The 27,632-nt window shown below is 42.0% G+C and overlaps 1 protein-coding gene across 5 annotated transcripts in view; it reads left to right on the forward strand.

Moving 5' to 3' along the window:
- Nucleotides 1–27,632, forward strand: part of Wdr33 (WD repeat domain 33) — a 104,931-nt gene that overhangs the window by 48,192 nt on the left and 29,107 nt on the right. For all 5 annotated transcript variants that reach the window (NM_028866.3, XM_006526298.1, XM_006526300.1 and 2 more), the window contains exons 8-9: nt 25,776–25,902; nt 27,423–27,577. In NM_028866.3, coding sequence (NP_083142.2) covers nt 25,776–25,902; nt 27,423–27,577 — 282 coding nt within the window. The remainder of the gene's footprint in view (nt 1–25,775; nt 25,903–27,422; nt 27,578–27,632) is intronic.

Below are 27,632 nucleotides of genomic sequence, written 5' to 3' on the forward strand. Positions count from 1 at the left end.
AAATCTGAAAAAGGAAAATGAAAAAAGAAACGGTTTAGGGATTGAAATATGAGTAAAGGCTGGACAAATGGCTTAGTGGTTAAAAAAAACTTGCTGCTTTTCTGTAGGATCCAAGTTTGGTTCCTAGCATTCACAGTGAATGACTGACAATAACTTGAAATTTCAGCTCTGGGGGGGGAATCTCATGTCATCTTCTGCCCTGTGTACATATGTTCACATATTAGTAGCATTCATTCGTACAGACAAATAAATCTTCAAGAAAAGAAAGAAGCTAGGGACTGGAAATGTAGCCCCGGAGCCAGAGTGCTTGACCTGTTATACTAAACATTGGGTTTAATCCTGTGCACTGCACTGCCTATGGCAGGTATACTAGTGCATGCTTTCAGTCCCGGTGGAGGTGGAGGCAGGAGGATCAAGAAGCAAACAACCCCCAAATAAATGAGTTTTCCAACATTAGTCTATTTTTACAGTTTCTTCCTCTTTCCCTCCTTCCCTTTGCCCCTCTCCCCCTCTCCCCCTCCCTCCCTCCCCTCCCTCACTATCTCGCTACCTCGCTTTCTCTCTCTCCCTGTGTGTCTGCATGAGTGTATATGCATATATATATGTGTGTGTGTGTGTGTGTATACACCCCATATGTGTGATGGAGACCATAAGAAGGTACCAGCTCCTCTGGACCTGGAGTCAAAAGTTATCTTACTTTTTTATTGCTGTGATGAGACACATGACCAAGTCAACTTATAAAAATAAACATTTAGCTGGGAGCTTGCTTGCAGTTTTAAAAGGGGAGTCCATGGATCATCATGACTGAGAGCATGGCAACAGGCAGGTAGGCATGGTGCTGGAGCAGTAGCTGAAAGCTACATCTTAATCACTGATTGGATGGTGTGTGTGTGTGTGTGTGTGTGTGTGTGTGTGTGTGTGTGTGTGTGTGTGTGTGTGTGTATTTGTGGTAGTGGGTTTGAGAGAGCTTGGCCTGGGCTTTGAAAACCTCAAAGCCCTCCACCAATGATCTACCTCCTAATGAGGCCACATCTTCTGATTCTTCCCAAAACAGTTCCTTCAACTGGGGACCAAGTTTTCACACTTATGAGCCTATGGGGCCCATTTCCATTCAAACCACCACACAGGTGATTGTGAGCTGCCTTGTAGGTGTTTTTCTTTTCTTTTTCTTTAATTAATTAAAAAAATATTTATTCATTTATTTTTTGAGACAGGGTTTCTCTTTGTAGCCATGGCTGTCCTGGAACTCACTCTGTAGACCAGGCTGCCCTTGAATTCAGAAATCCCCCTGCCACTGCCTCCCAAGCTGCTGCCCCGCTCTAAATTTTCTTTCTGTCTGTCTGTCTGTCTGTCTGTCTGTCTGTCTGTCTGTCTGTCTGTCTGTAGGTGTTTTTCAAAAGACCACCCAGTAGCTGACTCCAGTGTAATCACACTAGGGTCTATTACAAGCTCAAGCCTGTGGTTAGTCATGGCTGACCCAGATACAGCAGTATGATTTGGTGAAGCAGCCCTAAACCCTCAGCGGGACAAGGTTTTATAGGAAATGGGAGCAACTGAGGGGGTGTCTAGCCCAGCAAGCATCTAATAGAATGACTATTGTAAGTCTACAGGTGGGTGCTCTGAAGCAAATCCATGAATAATCACAAAGGTCTGAAAGTACATCTGAAACAATCAGACTTTTCTTGATTAGCTGTTGCTAGGAGGTAGCTAGGGAGTAACTTTGGGGTATGGGCCAAGGACAAGTTGTGGGGTCCTTCTTGGTACTTGAGTGTAGCTTGGGTTCAGCTGCAGGTCAAGGTCTTAGGCTTTTTTTTTTTAAAGATGTAGTTGGGGCCTGAGATGGATTAAGTTTGGCCTCTCAAATGCTAGACCATGTAAGATCGTCTGGAAGAGCAGCATGTATTGCACTTTTAACATTTGAGCTCTCTCTAGCTCCCTCCATTAGTCTCTTGAAAGCAGGAAAGCAGAAAATTAGAGCTTACTAAGTTTATTATTTAAAAATGAGAGCGTAGTACTTCATGAGTTGTTTCTTTCGAGTTGGCTAGAATCAATTGTTTATGTATGATCCAACTTAACAGGAAACAATAAATAGCAGACTTAAGGGCTTTGAAGGTGTTTGTTACACTAACAAAGTGTACTCTTTGTGACGTTCCCTGTTAGCTTTAAGTTAACTATAGGCAAAGAAAGTTTTTCTGTCCTTGGCTTGGTTTTCTCCTGTTAGATGGAGCCCAGGGTTCACAAATTCTAGCACTGACATCCTCATGAGCAGTGTAAATGATGATCAGAGATGCTTGGTTTTAATGCACTACATACTTGTATGATTGGATAGAGACTATTCCTATATTAGGTACTTTTTGTGAAAAAGTGGTAATTTTGAAACATTTTGAATATTCATGAAAATCTGGTGATACTTTTAAAATATGGAAGGTTCTGAACAACCTTTTGTCTTTTAGTAAGCTCCAAGATCGGTAGCTGCCACATGATTGCTGGGAATTAAACTTGGGTCCTGAGAAAGAGCAGCCACACCTGAGCCATCTCTCCAGCTCCACAATCTCCCTCCCTCCCTCCCTCCCTCCCTCCCTCCCTCCCTCCCTCTCCTCCCTCCCCTCCCTATATTTTTTATCATGTGTTCTGAGGTAAACTCAGGTCCTCATGCTTCTGTAGTGAAAACTACTGACTGTGTCATCTTCCCAGCCCCTTAAACCACACTCTCATATAACTAAGTAAAACTTGAGTGAATTTTAAAAACAGGGAAGTTAGATTTATTGATAAGGCTCAGGCAGCACACCTGGTTAGTGTCGCCTGCAGCACAGCTGAACAAGCAAGACATATGTCTGTTTAACAGTGACAGTTAAATGGGGCCCAGTGGCACACACCTCTGATCTCAGCTCTGGTCAAAGTTAGCCTGATGGATGTGGTGAGTTCCAGACCAGCCAAGGTATCTCCCCATTCCCTCTCCTCCAACAGAAAAAGAAAGAATAAAACTTATGCAGATTTTCCTGTAGGAAAAGTAATATTGTTTATGATACTGAAATCTTTGTTGTTTTTCAGTATCCAAAAACCAAAAGAAGTAGTTTAGAATGTAGAAGCATAGTAAAATGAAATTTTATTTATTTATATGGACAAACTCAATGTTAAAACTTGAGTGTAGGCCAGCCTGAAATTTGTAAAATACTTCAGACCAGCCTTGAACTCATGTTCTTGCTTTGCTTGTACTGTGACTACAGTCGTGGGTCACTGTGGCTGGCAGCATTAAAACATTCATAACAAGAATTTTTTCATACAAAAAGGGTAGTCAAAGTCAGATTTTTTTTTTTAAATGTTTTACAGTGTTGGAGTGACAACCCAGGGCCTTGTGCATCATAGGTAAATGTACCACTGAACTATGCCTGCAGTTCATTTTGTGTGTGCCTGTCTGTGTGGCAGTGCATTCTTGTAATCTCAGTACTTTCGAGCCTGAGGCAAGAGGCTTCCAGTGACTTTAAGGCCAGCTTAGGTTCTGTAGCTATATCCTGTTTCAAAAATTCAAACCAAAACACTGGCTTACATCTTTTCTATAACTGATAACAATTTGGCCTACTCTGCCTTAATATTTTTTGGAAAAGGATGGGTAAAGGTCTGGAAAATGACCCCCCCCCCCAAAAAAAAAAAGGAAGAAGAAAGAAAGCCGGGCGTGGTAGCGCACGCCTTTTATCCCAGCACTCGGGAGCCAGAGGCAGGCCGATTTCTGAGTTCTAGGCCAGCCTGGTCTACAAAGTGAGTTCCAGGACAGCCAGGGCTACACAGAGAAACCCTGTCTCAACAAAACAAAAAAGAAAAAGAAAGAAAGAGAGAAAGGAAAGAAGAAAGGAAGGAAAACAAGCAAGCAAGCTTAAAAGAAATAAACTATTAGATGTATCACTCCCTTTAAAATACAGTAGCAGAGCTGAGACGATGGCTTAGCAGGTAAATGTACTTGACAACTAAGCTTGATGTAAACTTGAGTTTTTTAAGACCCACATGCTGGAGAAACAAACTCCTGAAAGTTGTCCTCTAACTGCCATATACATTTAGTGATATGTGTGTGCCCTTTCTCAAATAAATACAATTAAAAATGTTAACAGAAAAGTAAAAAATATGATTGCTATTTATAGTGGTTGATCCTCTTTTCTCTGGTAGCTCCAGAATTCTAGGTACATAGTTTCTGTTTATGGGAATCTTGGGTTCTTTTTAATTAATTTTTATTTTTTTATTTTTTTTTTTTACTTACCATGTATGGCAGTAGCGCAAGCCTTTAACCCCAGCACTTGAAAGGCAGAGACAGGCAGATCTCTTGAGTTCAAGGACAGCCTAGTCTACAGAGTGAGTTTTAGGACAGCCAGTGTCATACAAAGAAACCGTGTCTCAAAAAACTATGACTAAAACAAAGAATAATAAATATTTATGTGTAGGTTCCTGGATGCATGCATGTTCATTTGTGTGGTATGTCCCTGTTGTAAGGGCACATGCTTATGGAGGCCTGAGGCCACGTCAGGAGCCTTTCTAGGTTGCTCTTTCTACTCCATCATTGAGGTAGGGTCTCAGTTGAATCCAGAGCTTATCTGTTCTGCTCTGACCAACCAGCCAGTGTTTGTAAGTCCCCATCTCTGCCTTCTGAGCAGGTGGGCCACTACATTGTCTTGACATTGATGTGGGTTCTGGGGATGATCTACACTCTGCTCATGTTTTGTAGCCGTTAGTTTAACCACTGAGCAATCTCCTAAGCTCTTATCTCTTTGATCTACTTCAAACATTATTCAGCTGTGGCCAATACTTCTGGCTTTGAATCCTGCCTTTGCCAGGAGGGCAGGCTTCTCCGCTGTGTCTCCTTTGCCAGGAGGGAAGGCTTCTCCGCTGTGTCTCCGCTGTGTCTCCGCTGTGTCTCCGCTGTGTCTCCGCTGTGTCTAAATTATGGTTAATGTACTTTGCTCACTGTGTTCTGAGCATCACAGGTATGAACAGAAAGCACTTTACTCAGTTAGTGCAGGATAGCCCCAATACATAAGGGAAGATACTGAAAGGTATAGCAGGAGTGTGGGAAAGAATGTACATTTTAGCTGATTTAAGAGGAGGCTGGAAGTGATTAGGAGCTAGTAAAAGATTTGTTTAAGGGGAAAGATTGAGTTGAGAGTTAGGATGGGGTGTGATTATACTGTTTTCAGCAGGGATTTTTCACATACAGATGTATCATTACATGTACATAAGTAACTATGTAAGCCATATGCATATAAACATCCAACACCACTTAACCTTTTCTGGGGGGAGACAATATGGCTGGCCAGAGACCTGCCTGCCTTTGTCTCAAGTGCTGGGACTGAAGAGATCTTCGCCCTCATGTCAGAATTATGGGCTTACTTAAGGAAATTTCTCTCAGATTTCCCATCTCTGGGGAAAAAAAGAGTTTATTTTTACTGTTTGCTTGTACCCACTAGCTTGTGTGTGTGTGTGCATGTTTGTATGTTTGTGTCTGTGTGTATGTTTGTGTTTGGGAGACTAGAGTCCCACAATATAGTGGATCTCTTGCCTCTACTTCTCAAATACTGGCTATATGTGTGAGTACTACCATACTGTTGGGCCTTTTGTTTGGTCTTTGGATACATATTTTTTTAGTCTTTCTTGACTCACTAACTACTTTTTAAAGTTCTAGGTGGGTAAATTCTTGTTTATTGAGACATTATACTGAGTTTTACTATATAGATTTATAGCAGAATTTTCATTTCATTGGTATGTTTTAGTAGGTTTATAGTATCTTGAAATACGAGTTGTTTATTTTGACCTTGGTTTTAAAGACAAGGTTTCATGTATCTCAGGCTACCTCACAGTCCTTATGTATCAGAATGCTTCTGAACTTCAGTTTATGCAGTGGTGGGAACTGAGTCTAGCTTCCATGAGTGCTACACAAGCATTCTACCAATGAAGCTTTACTGGTACACCTTTCTTTGAATACTAAAAGACATCAGTGTATGTGTGTGTTTATGTGATAGAGTACAGGTGATTGAGCGGGAAGGTTAGTGGACAAGTTTTGGAAGTGAGATCTCTCCTTCCACTTCAGGATCCAGAGGTCTAACTCAGTTGGTCAGATTCACATGCAAAGTACCTTTCTCACATATTTTGGCTCCTAATTAGAACGTTTTTAATAGTCATTTTAATTAGGGTCAAATTGGTGTGGTGGCTGAGATGCAGACCTCAAACCCCAGCACTTGGTAGGCTGAGGTGGGAGGCCTGATAGGAGTTTCATGCCTGCTAGGGCTACACAGTGAGGGCTTGGTTCAATAAGACAGGGCAGGCAGATCCTCCTTTTGAATATGAACTTGACTTCTGCTGCCTTCCAGCCTGTTTTTCCCATCACCCTTTGTGTTTTTTCTTTTATTACTGGTGTTCCTAAGACTGTGCAGTTGGGGGAAGGGCAATTTTTTTCAAAGTTTATGTATGTGTGTGTGCCTACAGGAGTTGTATATGTCGTGTGCATGCAGGTACCAACAGAGGCTACCGGATCTCCTGGATGTGGAGTTACTGGCAGTTGTGAGCTGCCTGATGTGAATGCTAGTAACTAAACCTGAGTCCATTGTGAGAGCAGTTAGTGCTCTTAACCTTTGAATCATCTCTCCAAACCTGAAGAAACATTTCTTACCTAAGAAGAGGGTGAGGGGCCTCTGTGCTCCTACACTGCTTTGACTCTGGTTCTATGTTCCTTCTGATGACTGAGGCTAAGTTCAGTCCAGAAACGGGGACCACACTGGTACACATCCTGACATCACACAGGTCCCCAACAAGATGCCTCCCTGTTGCACACACTTGACTAATGAGCATTTTTTCACTGGGGCACATTGATCATGGGATTTCTACGGGCTTACCTCATGAAAGACGCATAATCTCTGGTTATATAGATGTTCCTTCCTGAGGAAACAGCCATACTGATGGACCCCACTTGGTGTATGCTGTACAAAGTTTTCATTCTCCCTGCTGAAGTGGAGCTACTGTGGTGTTGGCAAGTCTTCTCCTGGAAGGTTGGGAAATTCACAGTGGATGACAGTAAGGGCAGGCATTCCTGACCGGTGTGGAATCTCACTTGTAATTTGGTTTTCATGAGTAGCTCTAGTTCCTAAGCAGCCTAGCAGAAGACTAAGTGCAGTATAAGGTGTGTTTCCCCTTCAGTCATGCACAGTAACAAACTGACTCTGTTTTGTGCATCCAATGGAAGTTAGAATTGGACAGATGTAAGGTCCATTCAAACACCACTGGTATTTGAGAAATACAGGGTGGGGCACTGGGAAAGAACTGGGTGGATTAATGCAGAAGTGGTTTTTCCTAAAAATTGCAACTTTTTAAAAAGTAGTAAGGATTTGTTGAAAATTTAAACTGGAAGTATAGTAGTAGGCTATCCCACACTCATCTTTCTCTATCCTTCCTTCTCGGTCTCTTGACTGCTTTTTAACTTTTTGTAGCATGTGGCTACCATAACACTCACATACACACTCCCCACCCCCCACCCCCCACCCCCACGTTCCTTGAACTCATGAATCTCCTGCCTCAGTTACATGTTCTGGAGTTAAAGCAAAATCCTTGTATTTTGCTATTACATGGGTTTTTGTTTTGTGTTTATGGGGGGAGCAGCAAGGGATTGGAAGATGACAAGAGTTCACTTGATAATGGACACAGACCATGGCGACCTGGAGAGCACGTCTCTTACATTACGCATCTACTGTGCATGGCTTCACTGAGACAAAGGTTCATTCTAGGTTGCTTTGTGCTTTTATATTTGTATCGACTCATGGAAATTTAACTTAAATTTATAACATCAGACTGTGTAATTACACCCTGGAAGATAAATTGTCTTCTGAAGCCATTAATAGTATTTCAGAAGGTTCTTTTAGGTAATCTCCTTATTTGATTAGAATACCTTATTTTTATTTTATGTATATGAGTATTTTCCCTGCATGTGTGTATGTGTGTCTGTGCTGCTGTGGGACACTGGATCTCCCAGATCACCTAGAAGCTAGTTAAAGAATGGTTGTAAGCTGCCCCGAGGGAGCTCAGAACCGACCTCAAGGTTTGGCAAGAAGATCAAGTGTTTTAACCCATTTTCCAGCTCCTCCATATTCCCGTCTTTAGAAGAATTAGGTTCATGTGTGTGTGTGTACCTGGGAGTCCTTGGATGTGGATCCTTTGTGCACAGGAGCCCCTGGAGCTTGGAAACTGCTCTGTGGGAACCAAATTCAGATCCTCTGCAGAAACAGTCAGCTCTCAACTGTGGAGCCATCGCTAGCACTGCTAACTTAAGAATTTTAAATCACAAAAGTGATACAAGATACTAACTCTTTCTGACCATTTAAGGAGTTTGGAATGTTGGGAATATTCCTATCTTCTCTAGAGATCTCCAAAGATAGTTTATATTTTAAAGCTCTGTGGTTATTAGTATGTCTTTGTTTCCTGTTCTGAACGGTGAGCAGTTCAGTTATCTTTCGCTCCACCCCCACCTCTGCAATTCAGTGATGTTCCCCTCCACTCCCGCCTCTGCAATTCAGTGATCTTCTCCCTCCACCCCCACCTCTGCAATTCAGTGATCTTCCCCCTCCACCCCCACCTCTGCAATTTAGTGATCTTCCCCCTCCACCCCCACCTCTGCAATTCAGTGATCTTCCCCCTCCACCCCCACCTCTGCAATTTAGTGATCTTCCCCCTCCACCCCTACCTCTGCAATTCAGTGACCTTCCCCTCCACTCCCACCTCTGCAATTCAGTGATCTTCCCCCTCCACCCCCACCTCTGCAATTCAGTGATCTTCCCCCTCCACCCCCACCTCTGCAATTCAGTGACCTTCCCCTCCACCCCCACCTCTGCAATTCAGTGATCTTCCCCCTCCACCCCCACCTCTGCAATTCAGTGATCTTCCCCCTCCACCCCCACCTCTGTCTCCTGGTTTTGTGTAAGTGAATTTTAGTTATTGCAGGCAGTTTATTATTGCTTTACATGTTTTTGTTCTTGTTCTTTCTCTTTCTTTTTGTTTTTTCAAGACAGGGTTATTTTGTGTAGCCCTGGCTGACCTGGAGCTCACCTTGTAGAGTAGGCTGGCCTCGTGCTCAGAGGTTCACCTGCCTTCTGCTTTCAATGTTCTTAATGATTTTAGGGAGTATATCCCTGTTCATGATTAGCTTTCTGAAGGAAATCTGTCCCCCCTAAATTTTTTTCTTTAACTATCCTACCTTTAATTTTTCTTTACATTATAAAAGATATTTAGTAATTTCTCTCTTTTTTCTTTTTGATTTTAAGAAGGGGGCTGAAGAGAGCGTTCAGTTGTTGGAGTACTTGCTACACAAGCTTGAGGACCTGTGGTTAGGCCCCAGACTCACGTTAAAGACAGAGTCAAAACAAAGCAAAAACAACGCATGATGCTTTTCTTTAGAGGAGGAGGCAGATTGGGCTTGCTGGCCAGCAACCTAGCCTATTCAGTGAGTTCCAGGTCATTGAGAGACCCTGTCCCCTTTTCTTTCTTTAAAGCAAAAAAAAAAAAAAAAAAAAGGAATGTGCCATCTGGGAAACAACAGCTGAGGCTATCCTCTGGCAGGAACACAGATGTGGCTGCATGCCACACACATGACAACACCCCTCCCCCCCACATTCTCAGGACTGGAAACCAAGAAACATCATCTCTACTAAGACTGATACTATTAGTTGAACAGAGTGCTGTAATTAGACCTTAGGAATCACATCGCTGTGCCAGTTGGAAGCTGTTCTGCCCACTGAATATCAAGCTAAGTTAAACTTTGCATTTTTTTAAATGTTTATTGTTTTGTGTGTATATGAATGTGTATGTGTCATGGTAATGTATTGAGGTCAAAAGAGAGCTTTTGGACGTTGGTTCTTTCTTTCCATGGGCTCATGAGTTTCTTTCTTAACTCTTTGATTTTATGAGCTATTGAGAATGTCATGATTAGGTTACGTTTAGCTGTTATTGTCTAATGTCTGCAAATGTTATGGATTTGTTAAGACTTTTATGTGTATGAGCGTTTGTCTGTGTGTGTGAGAGTACACTGTATGTGTTCCTGACTCTCTTGTGAGGAGAGCCAAGAGGACACAGAATCCCCTGGAACTGGAGCTAAGGACTGCTGTAAGCTGCCAAGCGGATGCCTGGGAACAGCCTCAGGCCCTCTGCAAGAGCAGCCTGTGCTCCTAACTGCTGACCCATCTCTCCAGCCTCAAAGTTCAGATACTTTTGCATTTTGAGCAAATAAATTTTATCTTACTTTAAAAAATTATTTTAGTTACTTTTTTATTTTAATATATGTGAGTGTTTTGCCTGTTTGTGTGCCTGTGTGCTACATGGGTGCCTGGTGCCTAAGGAGGTCAGAAGGTGTTAGATCTGCTGGAACTGGACTTACACACATCATGGCCCACCATTTGGGTGCTGGGAGTTAAACCCAGTTTCTCTGGAAAAGCAGCCAGTGCCCCTAACCACTGAGCCACGTGTCTAGTAGGGTATAGGGTCTAAAGAGCTTTTCCCTCAGACATTCTTAAATTCACTTTTTAATCTTTGAATTTTTTGAGAATTTAGTACAATGTTTTTGTTTGTTGAGAGTCCCATTATGTAGCCCTGGCTGGCCTCTAGTTGACTTTGCAGGCCATGTGGGTCTTGAATTTACAGAGATCCAGTTCTGCCTTCTAAATGCTGGCTTCAAAGACTTACTGGCCTTTGTCACTCTGCCAGACTTCCTTCCAGAATTGAAAGGCCTTTGTTATCTTCATCAATTTTCCTGACAAGATGCTAGTTAGAGCCTCTTGGTTTTTGTCTCTTATGTTGTCATCCTTCCCCTGTCAAGTTTGAGACAGAATCTCACTAGTCCTAGCTAGCTAGTCCTAGCTAGCTTAGTGCTTATTATATAGAGCCAGTTGGCATCTTTGAGCACTTGCACACACTTTGCTTTTTTGAATGTGTGTGTGCCCTTGGAGGCCAGCAGAGGGCAGTAGGTCACTTGGAGCTGCAGTCAAGGGTGGTTGTGAGCTGGCCAGCTACATGGGTGATGGAACTGAACTCCAGTCCTGAAAAAGCAGCAAGCTCTCTTCATTACTAGAGCATCGCCAGCCCTCCTGGGTAGTTTTAGTTATTACTTTTCTGTTTTTAGGTGAAACTACTCTAAACTTCAGCTTTCTTGGACTCCTTACACTCTTCATTCCATTTGAATATTTTTTTCTTCTTTGTTTCCATTTCTCTAAAGCTCATGAAACTGTCAGAGATGTTGAGTCTGATACTCAGCACATCTGGTGATCTTCATTTTACAAGTTATATCTGATATTCAGCACATCGGGTGATCTTCATTTTACAAGTTATATGTTTCTTTTTCAAGAACTTCCTACTTTCTACTGTCTTCTGGGCTTCATTTTTCTTAGTGGTTTGTTTCATTTTTCCTCTCTGCCAGGTTTTTGTTACTTCGTTGTTGAAGGAACCCAGGACTTTGAGCATACTAGGCGAGTACTCTATCACTGATCTTCAGCTCGCCCAGTATGTGTTTGCTTTTAGTAATTGAAATCTCTTTAAACTCTTGGATAACCATTGAAGTATGTTGTTTGGCTACTTCCAGTAGTCACATTTATTATTCTTAGAGCCACTTGGTCTTGGTCTTTCTGCTTAAGTTTTACCAAATTTGTAGCAATTCTCAGTCATATATTTGAGTAGTAGTTAGTTTTGACTGATAAAATTGGTTAGCTGTCTCATCTTTTGGAGTGAAGTCACTTGTTTTCCTAGAAGGTAGACCTTGTTGTAATGTATGTGTGGTAAGGAGAATGAGGAGGAGCAAACATGGCGTAAACAGGCAGCTGCCACATTTCCCAGTGAAGTCTGTTACAGTCTCATGGGGAAGCTTACTCTATTCTTGGGTTCAATTACCTTTTCTTAAATTGTGCCCCGATCCTTGTTATTGAACTGCCGCTAAATATAGAGCCTTTACTGCAGTTTAACTTCATCCATCATCCATCCACCCCTGTGTGAATGCTAGTGAGTTCTGAGGATAGCTTGGAGGAGTTGGTTTTGCTTGTCAGCCATGTGTTTGAACTGTGATTGTCAGGCTAGGGGCTTGCGCTGTTGTCCACTGAATCATCTGCTGACCTCTGACTATAATTGAGGCTATTGCTTGTGTCCACTGTTAGATCACTTTGTATTGAGTTCATGATTCCATGCCAAGGCTTTCATAAAAATTTTCATATTTCAGACTTCCTTGCAATAGATTTCTAGTTTTCTGCCAAGTATTCTCCCTACTTTTTTTTTTTTTTAATCATTTTTGCTTTTTGTTGATGTTTTTTGGATTTGTTGATGTTTTTGAAGGCAAGGTCTTTTTAAGTAGCTCTTGCTGTCCTGGAACTCTATAGGCCAGGCTGGCTTTTAACTCAGAGCTCTGTCAGCTTTAAGGGTGCTGGTATTAAAAGCCTATGTCAACACATCTGGCTTATTTCTTTACTTCCTGACCTTTTTGTTTCTGACCTGGGCAGGTTTACCTTTCCTTAGGCAACTTGGTGGTCCTTCACTCCTGATGAAGTGATTATCATTATACTGCTTACAAATTTAGGGCTAACACCTTATCGACATAGTGCACTACAGCTCAGAACTCCTTGGACTCAAGTGATCCTCCTGTCTCAGCCTTTCAAATAGCTGGGAGTACCACCATGACCATCTTAATTCTCCATTTTTTTTTTTTAAAGTCACCTCTTAAAAATGTAAGTATGAGGCTGTAGAGATGGCTCAGAGGCAAGACCATGTAGCACTCTTGCCGAGTGAGGACCTGCTTTCATTTCCCATCATGCCCTCCTTTTGACTTACCCTCCTGTCACTCTAGCTCCAGGAGAATCCAATGCCCAGTCTTCTCCTGTCGTGGTCTCCACAGGCCCCTACACTCAAGTATACATAGTCCTATACACATAATTAAAAGAAATAAAAAAATTAGTACATGTAGACGACTTAATCTGGGTTTCTCATACTTGCTAGATGGCAGACACTGAGCTGCCCCCACCCCTAAATCATACAGTTAGGTTTAAGGTTGTCCATAGCAGTGGAGGATTTAGAGATAAGTGACCAATTAAAATACAGATTCTTGAGTTAAGCCTAATTACTTTTCATGTATTCCCTGAAATACCATATCATACTTCAAAATAGAGAAAATGATATAAAGAAAAACCTTCAAATATTTATACCTTAAATGAAAAGGAACTGATTGATGTATTCTTACTATGGGAGATGACATTTTAATCCAGTGGAATCTATAGTAAAAAAGTATTGATTGTGTGTGCATGCGTTTGCATTTGTGTGTCCATTCGAGAGAGTGTTGGGAACCAAAGCAGAGGCTTGTACAAGCTAAGATGCTGAGAATTAGAACTAGCGTCCTTTCATTTTTTTAGGGGTCATTTGAAAAGTGAAAATGAAAGGACTTATTTTGGGAAAGGACCCTCAAGCCATTCTCTGCTGTCTGCTGTTCCCAGTGGCAACAGCTCTTGAGTAACTGGCTCTGTTGGAATATCTCCACAGTGAGCTCGTCCAAGACAGAGATTGGATCAGAACTAAAGCTCTGATTCATTGAGTATTCATTATATATCCCAGGCACGATGCTAAGTGTTTCATGTACTTAATATCTGAAATAATCTAGTATATGAGTAGTAATCTCCATTTTACACATGCCAATATTCAGGCTTACTAAATGCTCACTAAAGTGCACAAGGAAATAGCTAGTACAATGACATCTGAGCTACAGGCGTATTTGGTCTACTTTTTTTTTTTTAGTTTCTGACTATTACCCACCTATATTGTATATATTGTATAGGTAATACTGAACAAAAGTTTGAGTATTGAACAAAAGTACCTACTGGAATTAAACTATATTAAAATATATTATTCTTGACTCCAAGTTATTTTATGTGTTCTTTAAAAATACAAAACTAATTCTAAAAGCTTTATTTAGATATTTATTTTACTTGAGTAAGTGTTCTGCTTACATGTTTGTATGTGTACCATGTGTGTACCTGGTACCTGAGGGAGTAAGAAGCCATCAGATTTCCCAGGCTGGAATTATAGACGGTTGTGAGCTATCGTGTGAGCTCTGGGAACCAAACCCAGGTCCTCTGGAAAATTAACAAGAGCTCTTAACTGGTGAACCATCGATACAGCCCACAATTTTACCTTTTAAAGTTATTTATTAAAGAAAGTTTGTTTTTTTTTTTTTTGAAACTTTATGTGTATAAACGTGTGGTATGTATGTGTGCTAGGTTCATGCCTGGTTCTGGAGGAGGTCAGAAGAGGGTGATGAATCCCCTGAAACTGGAGTTAGGCATTGTGAGCCACCACGTGGGTTCTGGGAATGGAACTTGGGTCCCTTTCCAGTATCATCCATCAAGTGCTCTTTTTTTTTCCCTAAAGATTTATTTATTTTATATCTGTGAGTACACTGTAGCTGTACAGATGGTTGTGAGCCTTCATGTGGTTGTTGGGGATTGAATTTTTAGCATCTCTGCTCGCTCTGGTCCGCCCTGCTTTCTCTAGTCAATGCTGCTCGCTCCAATACAAAGATTTATTTGTTATTATAAACAAGTACACTGTAGCTGTCTTCAGACACACCAGAAGAGGGTGTCAGATCTCATTACAGATGGTTGTGAGCCCCCCATGTAGTTGCTGGGGTTTGAACTTGGATCCTTTGGACGAACAGTCAGTGCTTTTACCTGCTGAGCCATCTTGCCAGCCCCCATCAAGTGTTAGCTTCAGCTCCATGTATTCACACAAGCTTTTCTCACACTTGTTCCTCTTGCCTGTTGTTTGAATACTGTTACTACAAGTGTGTGTGCCCAAGGGTTACTCTTTTCCTGTGCAAGGAATTACTTAAGGTTGTACTCAGATTCCCAGAATTCACTCTTGACACTGCTCAGAGGAGGACAGAATAAAGCAATGTGATTAAGAATAACTTTTGCCTTGTTTTGTGGTATTGAAAATTGAACCCAGCCAGGCAGTGATGGCGCACGCTTTTAATCCCAGCACTTGGGAGGTAGAGGCAGGTGGATTTCTGAGTTCGAGGCCAGCCTGGTCTACAGAGTGAGTTCCAGCACAGCCAGGGCTATACAGAGAAACCCTGTCTTGAAAAACCAAAAAGAAAAAAAAAAAAAGGAAAATTGAACCCAGGCCTCATCTGGTTGGTAAGTAATCTGCTACTGAGCAACATTCTAACTCCATGAGGTTTGTTTTGTTTTTAGACAGGTCTCTCTGTATAGCCCTGACTGGCCTGGAACTCACAAGAGATCTGCCAGCCTTGCCTCCCAAGTGTTGGCCTTAAGGTGTGTGCCCCCTACACCTGATCCACACTTGGCTTTTAACAAGAGCTTTTTTTGATTTCTGTTTTTTTTTCTTTTTTTCTTTGATAATGAAGAAGTCCAAACCTGTTATACCAGCACATGTAAGGCTGAGGCATGGTTATTCCAGTGTCAAACCTAGCCTGGTCTACAGTGGAGGGGGAAAGGGTGGGAGAGAAAAAAGAAACAATGTTTATTAGAGTTATTTGAGTATTGAAGTGTACACACACACACACACACACACACACACACACACCCACCCTAGCTCTCTAGACCATCTTTCTAAAGGACTTGATAGGGCCTGTACACATGTGGGGCGGTATCTCTTAACCGGTGGCTGAAGCGCCTTCTGACCCTGGTGTTAACCTGCGCAGTTAACCTGCCGAGCAAAGCACTGAAGAGTTGTTACTTTCTCTTCTTCATCTTTGAGGACTCTCCAGAATCGCTTTGAAACATGACTTAAATTTTTAAAAAGTTGGTTGGCATAAAATAAACAGCAAAATTGCGTCTGGTGTTATAGCTGAAGGATCTGGAAGATCATTCTAAACTACCTTAGGTAGTTGTTCTGGGAGATTATTTTAGGGTTTCCTGTTTACCAGCCTCCTCTCAGAAAATCTTGGAGGCTTTTCTCTGCTTAAGTGCAAACGGCGCCCTTTGTTTATACTCTCTCCACATACCGTATACAAAGCTAGCAGCCCGCTAACATCCAAGTTTTAGCAAACATTGATGTCTGTGTGGTTTTGTCTAACTCACAAATATTTATTATATGCTCAACAGAATTCACTTTGACATTAGAAGTGCGTAAGTAGTTATGTGATACTAGCTTATAAATTGTATGCATAACTTCACTTTGTAAGCTGCTTAACAGTTTCTTTTAGGTCTGCCTTTGGGAGTTTTCCAGGCAACCATGCAGTTAGTAGAAAACTATAGAAGCTAATTCACCTGCTTATATGAGTGTGTCTTAACCTAGGAGCTTTGAAGATCTATGATACATCTTCCGTTTTGCTCTTCTGGGTTGGAGTTTGTGTACTGGCTGTTTTTCTTAAACACCATACATTTGAAACTTACAGGTTTGTTGAATAGTTCTGTATTAGTGTTTAGGTTTAATTAAAAATCTTTATATTTTTGGCATATCTATTTCTGATTTCTTTTTTAATAAATACACACTTCAGATAATGGTTGAAGGGCCTTCCTTCTCCATGTTCAAATGTGTCTACTTTCCTGAATTTAGGTATGTCACTATCAGACGACATAACTTGAGCTAGCATTTCACATTTCCCTAATTGGTTTTATGATGAATGTGGCAGTACACTGAGAAAAACTTTGTGACCAGATTCTCCAACACAATGTCTATGAAGTTCTGAGGTATTGAGGGGGAAAAAAATCTTGTCTATTTAAAAATTGCATCATTGCCTATGAGTCTGTGTGATGTTGCTTGGAAAATACACTGAAAACTCTGCCTAGGAAAGTATCCATTCTTCAATTAACTTTGGGCTCCATAGTTTGTTCCTAATAGAATTTTCTAGATTTTGATGACAATCATTCCCAGTTGGTCTTGTTTTAGATCATGTCAATAATAATTTTATAAATGAGGAGATAAACTTTGAACAAGCCCCATACTCACTGACCAGTGCCCACACACTCCGTAAGTTTCCCAGTTCTTGAGTCCTGTGGTCCTCGTGTGAGTCTTGCCTGTGGACCAAGGCTTCGCCTTCACTTAAACTGATGTTACCTCTTATGTTTCCACAGCTGACAGTCAGCCCGAGTCTGCTGTTCATGTTTAACACCTTTTCTGAATAACAGTTCTCTAACTGTTAATATTGTACAAAATGGTACTTGCATTCATTGTTTGCTTTTCTCTCTCTGTATTAGAAAAACTGGTGTTTTTTTGTAAGTCATGTATATTCTTCTTAATATTTGTTCATATAATGACGTGATCCAGGAAAAATAAAATGGGAAAATGGACAGTACTTCTGGCCTTCAAATAAAACTCATGTATTGGTTTTCAGACTGCTTACCGAGCCTTGGGTCATATGTACCGTGTTAAGTCAAGGCTGTTTACCCATATGGGATGACAGGCCCCATGATCTGATGTGGTTGTGGACAAAGGAAGGAGGTTCTGGGAAAATGAACAGTCACAAAGGTTATAATATATGAAGGGAATATCAAGGACAGACCCATTCCATTCTGGCTTCAAGTCTTCACACCACACTTCTGGGTTAGGAAACTGGGAAGTTTCCACTTTCTGCAAAAGTTCAACTATCTGTTCACCAACTTAGCTAAAGCTTAAACATCCTGTTTGTTTGTCTTAGAATTTGTGCTATGCTTAGGACTGAAACCAGGGTCATTCATGCTAAGCAAAGACTCTTATCAACCGAGCAAGCAACTCCTCAGCCCAAGACCCATCTTTTCATTAGTAAAGTTATATGAAAAAGGTTTAAGTGTGTTCATGCTTGTGTTTTCATGGATGCTCCCTTGGAGGCCAGAGGTGTTAGCTCTCCTTGAGCTGGAATTACAGGCACTTTTGAGTCACTTGATAGGGGTGCAGGAAACTGAACTTTGCAAGAGCAGTATATATAAGGCATGTAACTACCGAGCCATCTCTCTTGCCCTTAGGAACAATACTGTCTTTATGACACCATGGCTATACAGCATGTTTTTATTTTTTTTAAAGATTTATTTATTTATTATATGTAAGTACACTGTAGCTGTCTTCAGACACACCAGAAGAGGGAGACAGATCTTGTTACTGATGGTTGTGAGCCACCATGTGGTTGCTGGGATTTGAACTCTAGACCTTCGGAAGAGCAGTCGGGTGCTCATACCCACTGAGCCATCTCACCAGCCCCAGCATGTTTTAAGAATATTTTCATCTTAGGGAGAAAGGTGTCTAAAACTGCTGGGTTTGTGGGCACCCACCCACCCCAGTTTAGCAAGGAAACTATTTGAAAGCAAAATGCTAGTCATGATCAGATGAACTGTAAATGCCCAGAGGCTCTTTGAGTGAGCATACTAAAGGACCGTTAAAAGTGTGATTTAGAAAACTTTTTGAATTGAAAGTACTAAGTTCTTGGAAATGTCTTAGAGTTATATTGCTTCGAAGTTTATTCCCTATTTTGTATGGTGATCACATTATTTCAGAGGCTAAGTACACAGCAGGAGTCTAAATACATGCACAGTGCCTCCCTATATAGCGCAGTCTGACCTCAAATCTTACTTTGTACCGTTGACCGATGGAAGAGGATGTAAGTCACTATGTGAAGAACAACCCAGTAGAATAAGTACAATCGCTTTCTGCAAGTAAGCAATTGGGTGAACATTTCTGAAGACAGGACAAACTACAAAGCCATGTGACTTGTCTTTTAAGAGAAGCTAATTCTATAATTAAGTAGTTGTAGTCTCCCAAGAAAATAAACTGTCTTAGCTTAGAAATGATAGTCTTTATCCATCCTCCAGATCTAACCTCCATATAGCCCAGCCTAATTTGGAGCTGAATTTGGTGGGGTTAGGTAATTGGGTAAATGTTTCTTTGTTGTTGTTGTTGTTATTATTGTTGTTATTAGTTGTTCAAAACAGGGTTACTCTGTGTAACAACCCTGGCTCTTTTGGAACTCTAGCTTTGTAGACCAGGCTGGCTTTGAACTAACAGAGATCTGCCTGCCTGTCCCAAGCTTGTAGAATCAATAAATTAGAGAATTAAAAGAATCCATTCTTGTTGGGCAGTGGTGGTGCACGTAAGTGTTCTACCATGTAAACCATTTTAAATAGCTGAGTGTGAGTAGCAGCTACTGTATTAGACCATATAGGTTAAGTTCTTACGTATTTGTTTTTAGAGGAAATTCCACAGAGGCTTATAAACAGTATATATTTAAATTTTTGCAGTTGCACCTCTGGTCTCCCTGCATACCTTCCATGTCCAGTTATAACCCGAATAAAATGGATAAATAATATTACTTCCTAGTCATCCTAGACTCAGAAACCTCATGCCTGACTTCTTCCAAGGTCTGTCATCCTCTGAAGTGCTTACTGTGTCTGTCACATTCTACGTGCAAACTCTTGTTGGTCCCCTGTAGGGTCACAGTTCACCACTGATAGCCGTATAAAAACAGTTATGTGTGTGCAGGCCAGAGGATAATTTGTGGGACTTGGCTCCTGTCTTCCAGCATGTGAGGTCTGAGGACAGAGCTCTGGGTGTGAGGCTTGTACCTGCTGCACACCTGTGGGAGCCCTTGAGTGTCTTAAGGGCAGGCTTATTATTGTCCAGTGTTTTCACCTTCCCCAAAAGAGTTTTAATGCCACCTTTACAAGTGCTTTCCAATATTAAGTAGTTGTTATTCATTACCAACTGTTTTTATACTAAGTAGAATACACCTTTCTTTCTTTCACCCTGACCCTCTCTCTCTCATTCCTAAACTGTTTTTTAATGATCCTCCTGCCTCATCCTCTCAAGTCCTGGGATAACAGGTATGAGCCACCATGCACAGTTTCTTCTTATATTAACATCATACCAAGAAACTTGCGCACAAAATTTACCCTGCATTATTTATTTGTAGAACTCCAACATCACACTAAAGGAAACATAAATAGAATACCTTTAACTTGTTTCCACTATACCAATATAAGTTTCATTTTTTTTCTTATTTGTTGTTTGTTTGTTTATTTTGACCTCTCTACATAGCTCTGGCTGTCCCAAAATGTAGGCCAAGCTGGTCTCGAACTCACAGAGCTCCTCTACCTGCCTCTGCCTCCTGAGTCTCTATCTACATTTGTGTAACCAGATTCACTCTTAGAGTCACTCCATAACATTTGTAGTTTGAGTGTTGTTTTGTTTGCCTTATTAAGTTAGACGAACATTATTATTGTGTGCGATGTGCTTGTGTGTGAGTGTGTGCCACAGTGTGGATGGAGGTCATAGGACAGCCCTTGCTAATTGGTCCTCTCCTTTCTCCACATGTTCTGAGAGTTTACCTCGGGTCATCAGGCTTATAGTGCAGACAAGCACTTTTACCTTCTGATCCACATCTGCTCCCTTGCTTGTTTTCAGGAGCCTTTTTTTTTTTTTTTTTCCTAAAATCTTTCATTTTCAGGGTAATAAGGGAACTAGGCAAGTCTTATAATTCTACTTCAGAAATTTGTGTTCAATGTTTGCTGTTATGAACAGTACTTTTGATGCCATCTTCAAAATGAACAAGTATTCTCCTGTAGGGGCTGAGGGAGCTCCTTTTTTGAGAAAGAATCACACTGACTTGGAATTTCTATACTCTTATTCTTCTGTGTGGGTTCCACATCATCAGGCGTGGGGCAAAAGCCCCCTTTACTGCGAAGCTCTTCTGTTTGTCATGAAATAGAAAGTTACCACCTTCTTTCTCTCCTGAGGAAGGAAGTGGAGTGGGCATGCTCACCAGCCCTGAAGCATAACGGAGGCTGAGGGAGGGGCATTGTGCGGGCAACAGAATGAAACACTTCAGAAAAGAAATCTCGCAGGCCTAGTTTATTTTTCTTACCTCTCCTTAGTTCCCCCTTTTCTTTTGTTTAAAAATAGTAGCACACACCTTTAATCCCACCTAACACTTGAGAGTCAGAGGCAGGTGGATCTTTGAGTTCTACAGAGTGAATTTAGAATAGCCAGGGATACACAGAGAGACCCTGTCTCAAAAACCAGTGTGTGTTGTGTGGGGTGGGGTGGGGTGAGGTAGGGTGGGGTGGGCAGGGCAGGTGAGTGTGTACACAATGAATGGCAGGGGCAAGAGAGATTGCTGTGTGGGTAAGAGCACGTGTTGCTCTTCAGGGGGTTCTATGTACTCAGCATGTACACTGGGCAGCTCCCATCCTTTCACTCCAGCTCCAGGACATCTGATACCCTCTTAACTTCTGCATGCACCTGGATACATATGACATACGCACACTTGTATACACACAGACGTAAAACAATTTAAAGTACATAAAAATAGTAAATGCTCCTTTTTTTTTTTTTTTTTTTTTCGAGACAGGGTTTCTCTGTGTAGCTCTGGCTGTCCTGGAACTCACTTTGTAGACCAGGCTGGCCTCGAACTCAGAAATCCGCCTGCCTCTGCCTCCCAAGTGCTGGGATTAAAGGCGTGCGCCACCACGCCCGGCTGTATATGCTCCTTTTAAAGATGTCATATCTACTTTCTAGAGATGATCCACTGTTAACTTAGTAAAGGTAGTAGGCTTTTCAAGTGGAATTTTTTCTCAATTCCACTTGAAAAGATTCACAAAGTAACATATACATATACATATGCATATGCATATACATATGCATATACATATACATATAGGCTGTTATCTGCAGATGCATGGGTGATCATAGGGCTGGTAACTCAAGTCACCTAAGGAGAAAATGTTCCACATATAATATGGTAGGAATTGTATAGAGCATCTTTAGTAATTTTGTGCACAAAACCAGCTTTCGTGATATGCTGGTACATAAGCAATTAGGTATATTGGGTATTTGGGTTAGAGGTAATTCAATTTACATAGTGAAAAGTCTTGTCTCCCAACTTCCCGTGGAGGCAGTATCAAATTCTTGGGTATCTGTGTGTGAGTGTGTGGGGTATGTTTAAGTGTGTCATTCCTGTCCAGCAAGTGCTGTACCACTGAACCCAGCTCAGTGTGTGTTCTGTTTATACATGCTTTATGTAATTTTGTTTGTTTAGTTTTGTTTTCACAAACTCAATCTGTCACCCAGACTGATTTTGAACTCAAGATCCTCCTGCTTGAGCCTTCAGAGTGCTAGGATGGAAGGCAGGATTGCAGGACACTCGCCACCATGTGGGGTCTTGTTCATATTCTTTACTGTTTTGCCCCACCCCCCACCCCCAGCTGTGGAGGCCACAAATGTTCATGCATTTTAAAGTAAGTTTTATTTTTTAATTATTTTATGTGTATGTATGTTTACCTGCATGTTTATGTGTCACTTTCATGCCTGATGCTCATGAAGAACAGAAGAGGGCATTGGCTCTCCTGCAACTATGGCTACAGAATATTGTCAACAACCACGTGGTTAATGGGAATTAAATTAGGGCCTTTGGAAGACCACAACAGCCAGTGTCTTTGTCTAAAAAATCTTACTCAGATATACTCCACTGTAATTTATAAATAGACATCTTATTTATATCAGTAGTCCTTTATTCTAAGTATCAATAGTCCTTTATTCTAATTAGCCCGTGCTCTTAAAGGCTAAGCCATCTCTCTAGCCCCTATTTACTTGTGTTCTAAGTATAGTGGGGCTGGAAAGATGGCTCAGAGGGTAAAGTTGTGCAAGCGTGAAGACTGAGTTTGGGAAAAGCTGGTGTGGTGCCATGCACCTGTGACTCCAGCTTTGTAGTGGTCAGAGGCAGAGAGTTCCTGCGGACTCACTCATTTATGCCTACTAGTGTAGCTGAGAGGGCAAGCTCTAGGTCAGTGAGAGACCCCATCTCAAAGACAAGAAACAAAGAGGATACCAGCCTTTGCCCTCCACACCCTTACACACAGCCTAGAGCACCAGCACACATGTGTGTATCAACACACAAGGAACACCCAGAAGTGCACCCTAAAATGTTTTATTTCAAAAAATAAAAACAGTAAAGAAAATAGGTAACTTCTTACATGTGCCTCAAATGTCATACAAAGGCTGACGGATGAATTGTCTTTCCCATTCTAGTTCCTGTCTGCTGGGCTCCATTCAGATGTCTTCATGCATATAGAACTGAACAGGGAGGCAGATCTTCTTGTTCTTTTTCCCATGTAGCTTTTTTCCCCATTTTTCTATGTGTGATGTTTGTTTCAGGGTATCTTCCCGCTACATAGCCCTGGCTAACTTGGAACTCACTCTGTAGACCAGGCTGGCTGGGAACTCACAGAGATCACCTGCCTGTGCCTCCTGAGTGCTGGGATTAAAGGCCTGGCTTCCCTTGTAGTAAGAAACCTAACTAGAATAGTGCTTGCTAGCATTGCCCCTGGGGCTGGACCTCAGCTACTGCAACATGCTCACTTACCACAAAGCACTGGTAAGTGTGGTGGTCATGCCATAGTCTCACAGGAGGCAGAAGCAGGAGGACCAGCAAGCAGAACCTCTGGGGCTGGCTTTTTGAATTTTCCAGTGATACATTTAGGGATATAGATATAGATATTTTTGTAGAGTCTGTTTCTTTCTTTTTTTTTTTTTTTTTAGTATGGATGATGACTCAGTACATGGTAAGTTTCTTTTTTTTTTTTTTTTTTTCTTAGGTGAGTATGGTAAATATATTGTGGTGTTTGTAATTTTTGCTTTTTTCTTTTTTAAATTAACAACAGGGCTCGGTGAACTTATATGATTGGTTAAAATCCATGCATATTCATGGATTTGTATAATATTTTTTGATTCAAATTGCCCCTAGATTTTACATTCCCCGAGCATGCTTTTCATCAGGCAGGTTAGGAGACCCACATGGTTGCATTGTTCCGGATTCCTTTTTCTGCGGGTGTCTCTGTGTGTGTGGGTGGTTGGTGCTCTCACCTCTGGGGGCACTCTTGCTGTGTGGGTACATGTGGCGGACAGAGGGTGACACTGGGCTCTCCTTTGTCGGTCTTTTCCATTGTACTTTTGGAGACAGGGTCCCTCATTGAATCTGGGTCTTACCCCTCTGACTAGATTAGCTGGCCAGACAGTCTTCCAGGATTGATTTCTTACTACTGTGTTGAAGTTACAGTTCACAAAGCAGCTCTAGCTTGTATATGGGTGCTGGAGATTTGAACTTAGGCACTCTTGCTTTAGCAAGATGCCATCCCCCCAACCATGTTTTGTTTTTGTTTGTTTGTTTGTTTAGACTCCTCTCTGTGTAGAGGAGGCTAGCCTGCCTCTGCCTGGGATTAAAGGCTTATACTACCACAGTACTTGTACCTATTCCAGTTGATTTTTAGATAGGATCTCGTTTAGCACGCAATGACTTTTAACTTGTGCAGCTGAGGCTAGCCCTGAGCTCCTGATCTCAGTGCTTCCACTCCCCAGGGGCCAAGACTGCAGGCATGCACCACCATTATATTTTTAATTATTTTGTGTGTCTCTATTGGGAAAGTGTGTGGTGAGCATGGTGCACATGTGGAGATTAGAGGACAAGTTGTGGGAATTGTTTCTTTCCACCATGGGGGTCCCAGGGATGGAACATGGTTAGGCTTAGTGCCAAGGGTTTTTACCCACTGCTCCATTTTGCTGGTCCCTTCTTTTTCTTAAGATTCAAAGTATAACTGAAGAGCTTTCTTTTTCCTCAAGCCTCAATTATAATGTGTGCTTGTTGTTGGAAGATAAGAGAAACAATGGCATGTACAGGAGGAAGCGTCACCTGTCAGCACCCGCGATGTCTGCCTGTCTTCCACCTCCTTGTGCACATGTGACTTAGGGCATTCATGTGTGTCTTTAACAGTGCCCGTGGTACAGATTGGTTTATACAAGAGATAAAGTTATATATTGTGGACACTGTAGTCACCTTGTTGACTCCTCTATGGGATTATACGACTTTGAATACTGGGCTGTAAGGCAGTTATTTTGGAATATATTTGAACCCTATTTAGGAACATTTAAAAACAAAAGGAGAATCTTTTTGAATATTATTTATGATACTTGATTTTGAGATCTCAAGATCTTGGAACATCCCTCCCGCCCTTCCTCTGGTCTGAGATGACCTAAAACCCGTGTGTCATATAAGGCATACACATCCTTTGCCTTCTGAATGAGTGTAGATCACTTCTGGTGTCTTGGGACCATCTCTTCCTTCTTTCTCACTTCCTTTTTGCCTTTGTTCATTCCTCCTTTTCCCTTCTCACATGAAATTTCTAAGAGCTGGTTTTGCTTCAGGTGAAGGAGGACGCCGTTTGAGAAGTCCTCACTTCACCAACCTAGTTCATTTACCCCATAAGATACTCTACCATCATCAATACCCGGCCTTCACAAAACCATAAACAGTGCTTTGTTCATTCTGATTTTTCACATTTGTGAGTTTTAGTAATTTGTGGATCTGTCAGACATTTTTATACTTCAGTAAACAACAACAACAATAAATTGGACTACCATTACTGTCTTCCTGTTTAGAAAGCTATAGTGCCTAAGCTTAGATTTAGGACTTTTGATCTGTGCAGACTACCCTGCAGAAGGAACACCTAAGTGAACAGTACAGGTTGGGTCTTAGAACTAAAACAATGAGGAATGGCTTTAAAAGCTTAAAAAGCCTTCCGCGTGCACCTTCCAAAAAGTCTGCCTGAAGGTAGGTGAGCAAGATGTGCTTAGTGCCCTGCATGCTGCAGCATCGGAAGAGAGAGCTGGCCAGCGGACTTCCAGACTGCTCAGATCCTTTCAAACCCAGGAGCAAATCAACTGCTGGGATTTTCTCCCTTTGTCATTTAGAATGGAGCCCCACTTGCAGTACATGACCAATGAGGTTCTTGTTCTGACTTGTTTCCCAACAGGCCATGGTGCTGATGTGAAGTGTGTAGACTGGCATCCAACCAAAGGGTTAGTCGTTTCAGGAAGTAAAGATAGCCAGCAGCCAATCAAGTTCTGGGATCCCAAGACTGGGCAGAGTCTTGCAACACTGTAAGTGATAGGAAGCCCTCTGTGGTCCTTTAGGACCAAAGGCAGCCTTCAAGTACTTAACTTGAAGCTTTCTCAGCTTTTCTGTTTTCCTTTTTAAAAAAATGTGGTTTGGACAGAGATGAACCTCCATCTTTGGATGATTTAATTCTGGCTTATCTTTAAATTCCTAATGAAAGCAGATATTTGTTCTGCTGCTGAAGTTTTACTGGGTTACCCTGCGGGGGTGCAGGGCGATGGAGAGATTCTTCCTGCTGTCTCCATGTCCTCAGAGTAGCCCCGGCACCTGTGGCCTCAGGATCTGTGCCTCTGACTAGTCACCGTCCAGCCTTCCCTAGCTTGCTTCAGTTACATGCAGGGATTCCTCTCCTCTCCTCATCCCCTTTCCCTTGCCCCCCCACCCCCCCCCCCCGTCCTCTCTCCTCTCTTCTACCTCTCTTCCTCACTCACCTCCTCTCTACCTCTCTCCCTTCTCCATCTTTTCTCTCCCTCTTCCCTTTCCCTGTCCTCTCCCCCTCACTTTCTCTTGTTCCTCTCTTTTGTCGTCTCTCTCCCTCCCCTTCTCGCTCCCTTTCCCCTCCCCTCCCCTCTCCCTCTCCTCCTTTCTCTCTCCTCTTTTCCTTCCCTCCTTCTCCCTTTCCTCTTCCCTTCTCTGTCTCTACCTGTTTTCCTATCCTCCCCACCCACCCCTCACCTGGAAGAGATGTGTTTACTTACTATGTTTTCTGTGGCATAATTTAGGATTATTTACAGCTTCATGGGTGTGTTGTTCGGGGCACACAGATGCTGTATCCTGATCCTAATTGGAAATGAAACATCCACAGCTCAGATTCCTTAAGACGAGGCTGCCACACGGTACTTTGTGAACCCTTTGGTGTAAGCATCACGCAGGCCCTTTAGTCAAATTAACCTTCACAAAAACTAAACTCGTTCCTGCTTCCATACTTTGTCTTAATGAGAGAAACATCACTGAATTTTTGAAATCTGATGAACTTGATTATCATAGTGTGTACTGTAAATACTTCCCCTGCGTCTAGACGAGCCTTTCTGCCCAGCAGACTCTTGGTGCTCTTCTAGCTGGATTTTTGAGAGCTGTGTTTAGATGTTGGGCTTTATTTCTGTCATCGATGGGGGTGGTTTTATTCATTTTTCTAGTTTTTCCCCCCTTCTTTTTCTGCTCCTTCCTTCCTTTTTCTTTTCCTTTTTCCTTTTCTTTTTCGGACAAGTTCTCTTTATGTAGCACTGGCTTTTCAGGAACCTTTGTAGACGAGCCTAGACATGAATTCAGCCTTGCCTGTTTCCCTTGCTGGGATTAAAGGCAGGCACCACCACCATGCCTGGCACTGACAAGGGTTTTCAAGGACACTTTTGAATGTGGTCCTCTTGAGTTTTAGTCACATACTTTATTACACAAGGACACACCTCTCACCATCTTCACCCCTTGCTTTCAACAAAAGGACCATCTGTATTAAGTGATGCTTGCCTTGCATCCTGACGGTTCACCCTTGGTGCTTTGTTTCCAGCCACGCCCACAAGAACACTGTGATGGAAGTGAAGTTAAACCTCAACGGCAATTGGCTCCTCACGGCCTCTCGGGACCATCTCTGTAAGCTCTTTGATATCCGAAACCTGAAAGAAGAGCTTCAAGTATTCCGAGGTCACAAGAAGGAGGCCACAGGTCAGCGGCTGTGGGGTGCTTCTCATCACATGTGCTTTGGGGACCCTCCCCTGCA

This window comes from Mus musculus, chromosome 18 (genome assembly GCF_000001635.26).
Source record: "Mus musculus strain C57BL/6J chromosome 18, GRCm38.p6 C57BL/6J".
NCBI lineage: Eukaryota > Metazoa > Chordata > Mammalia > Rodentia > Muridae > Mus > Mus musculus.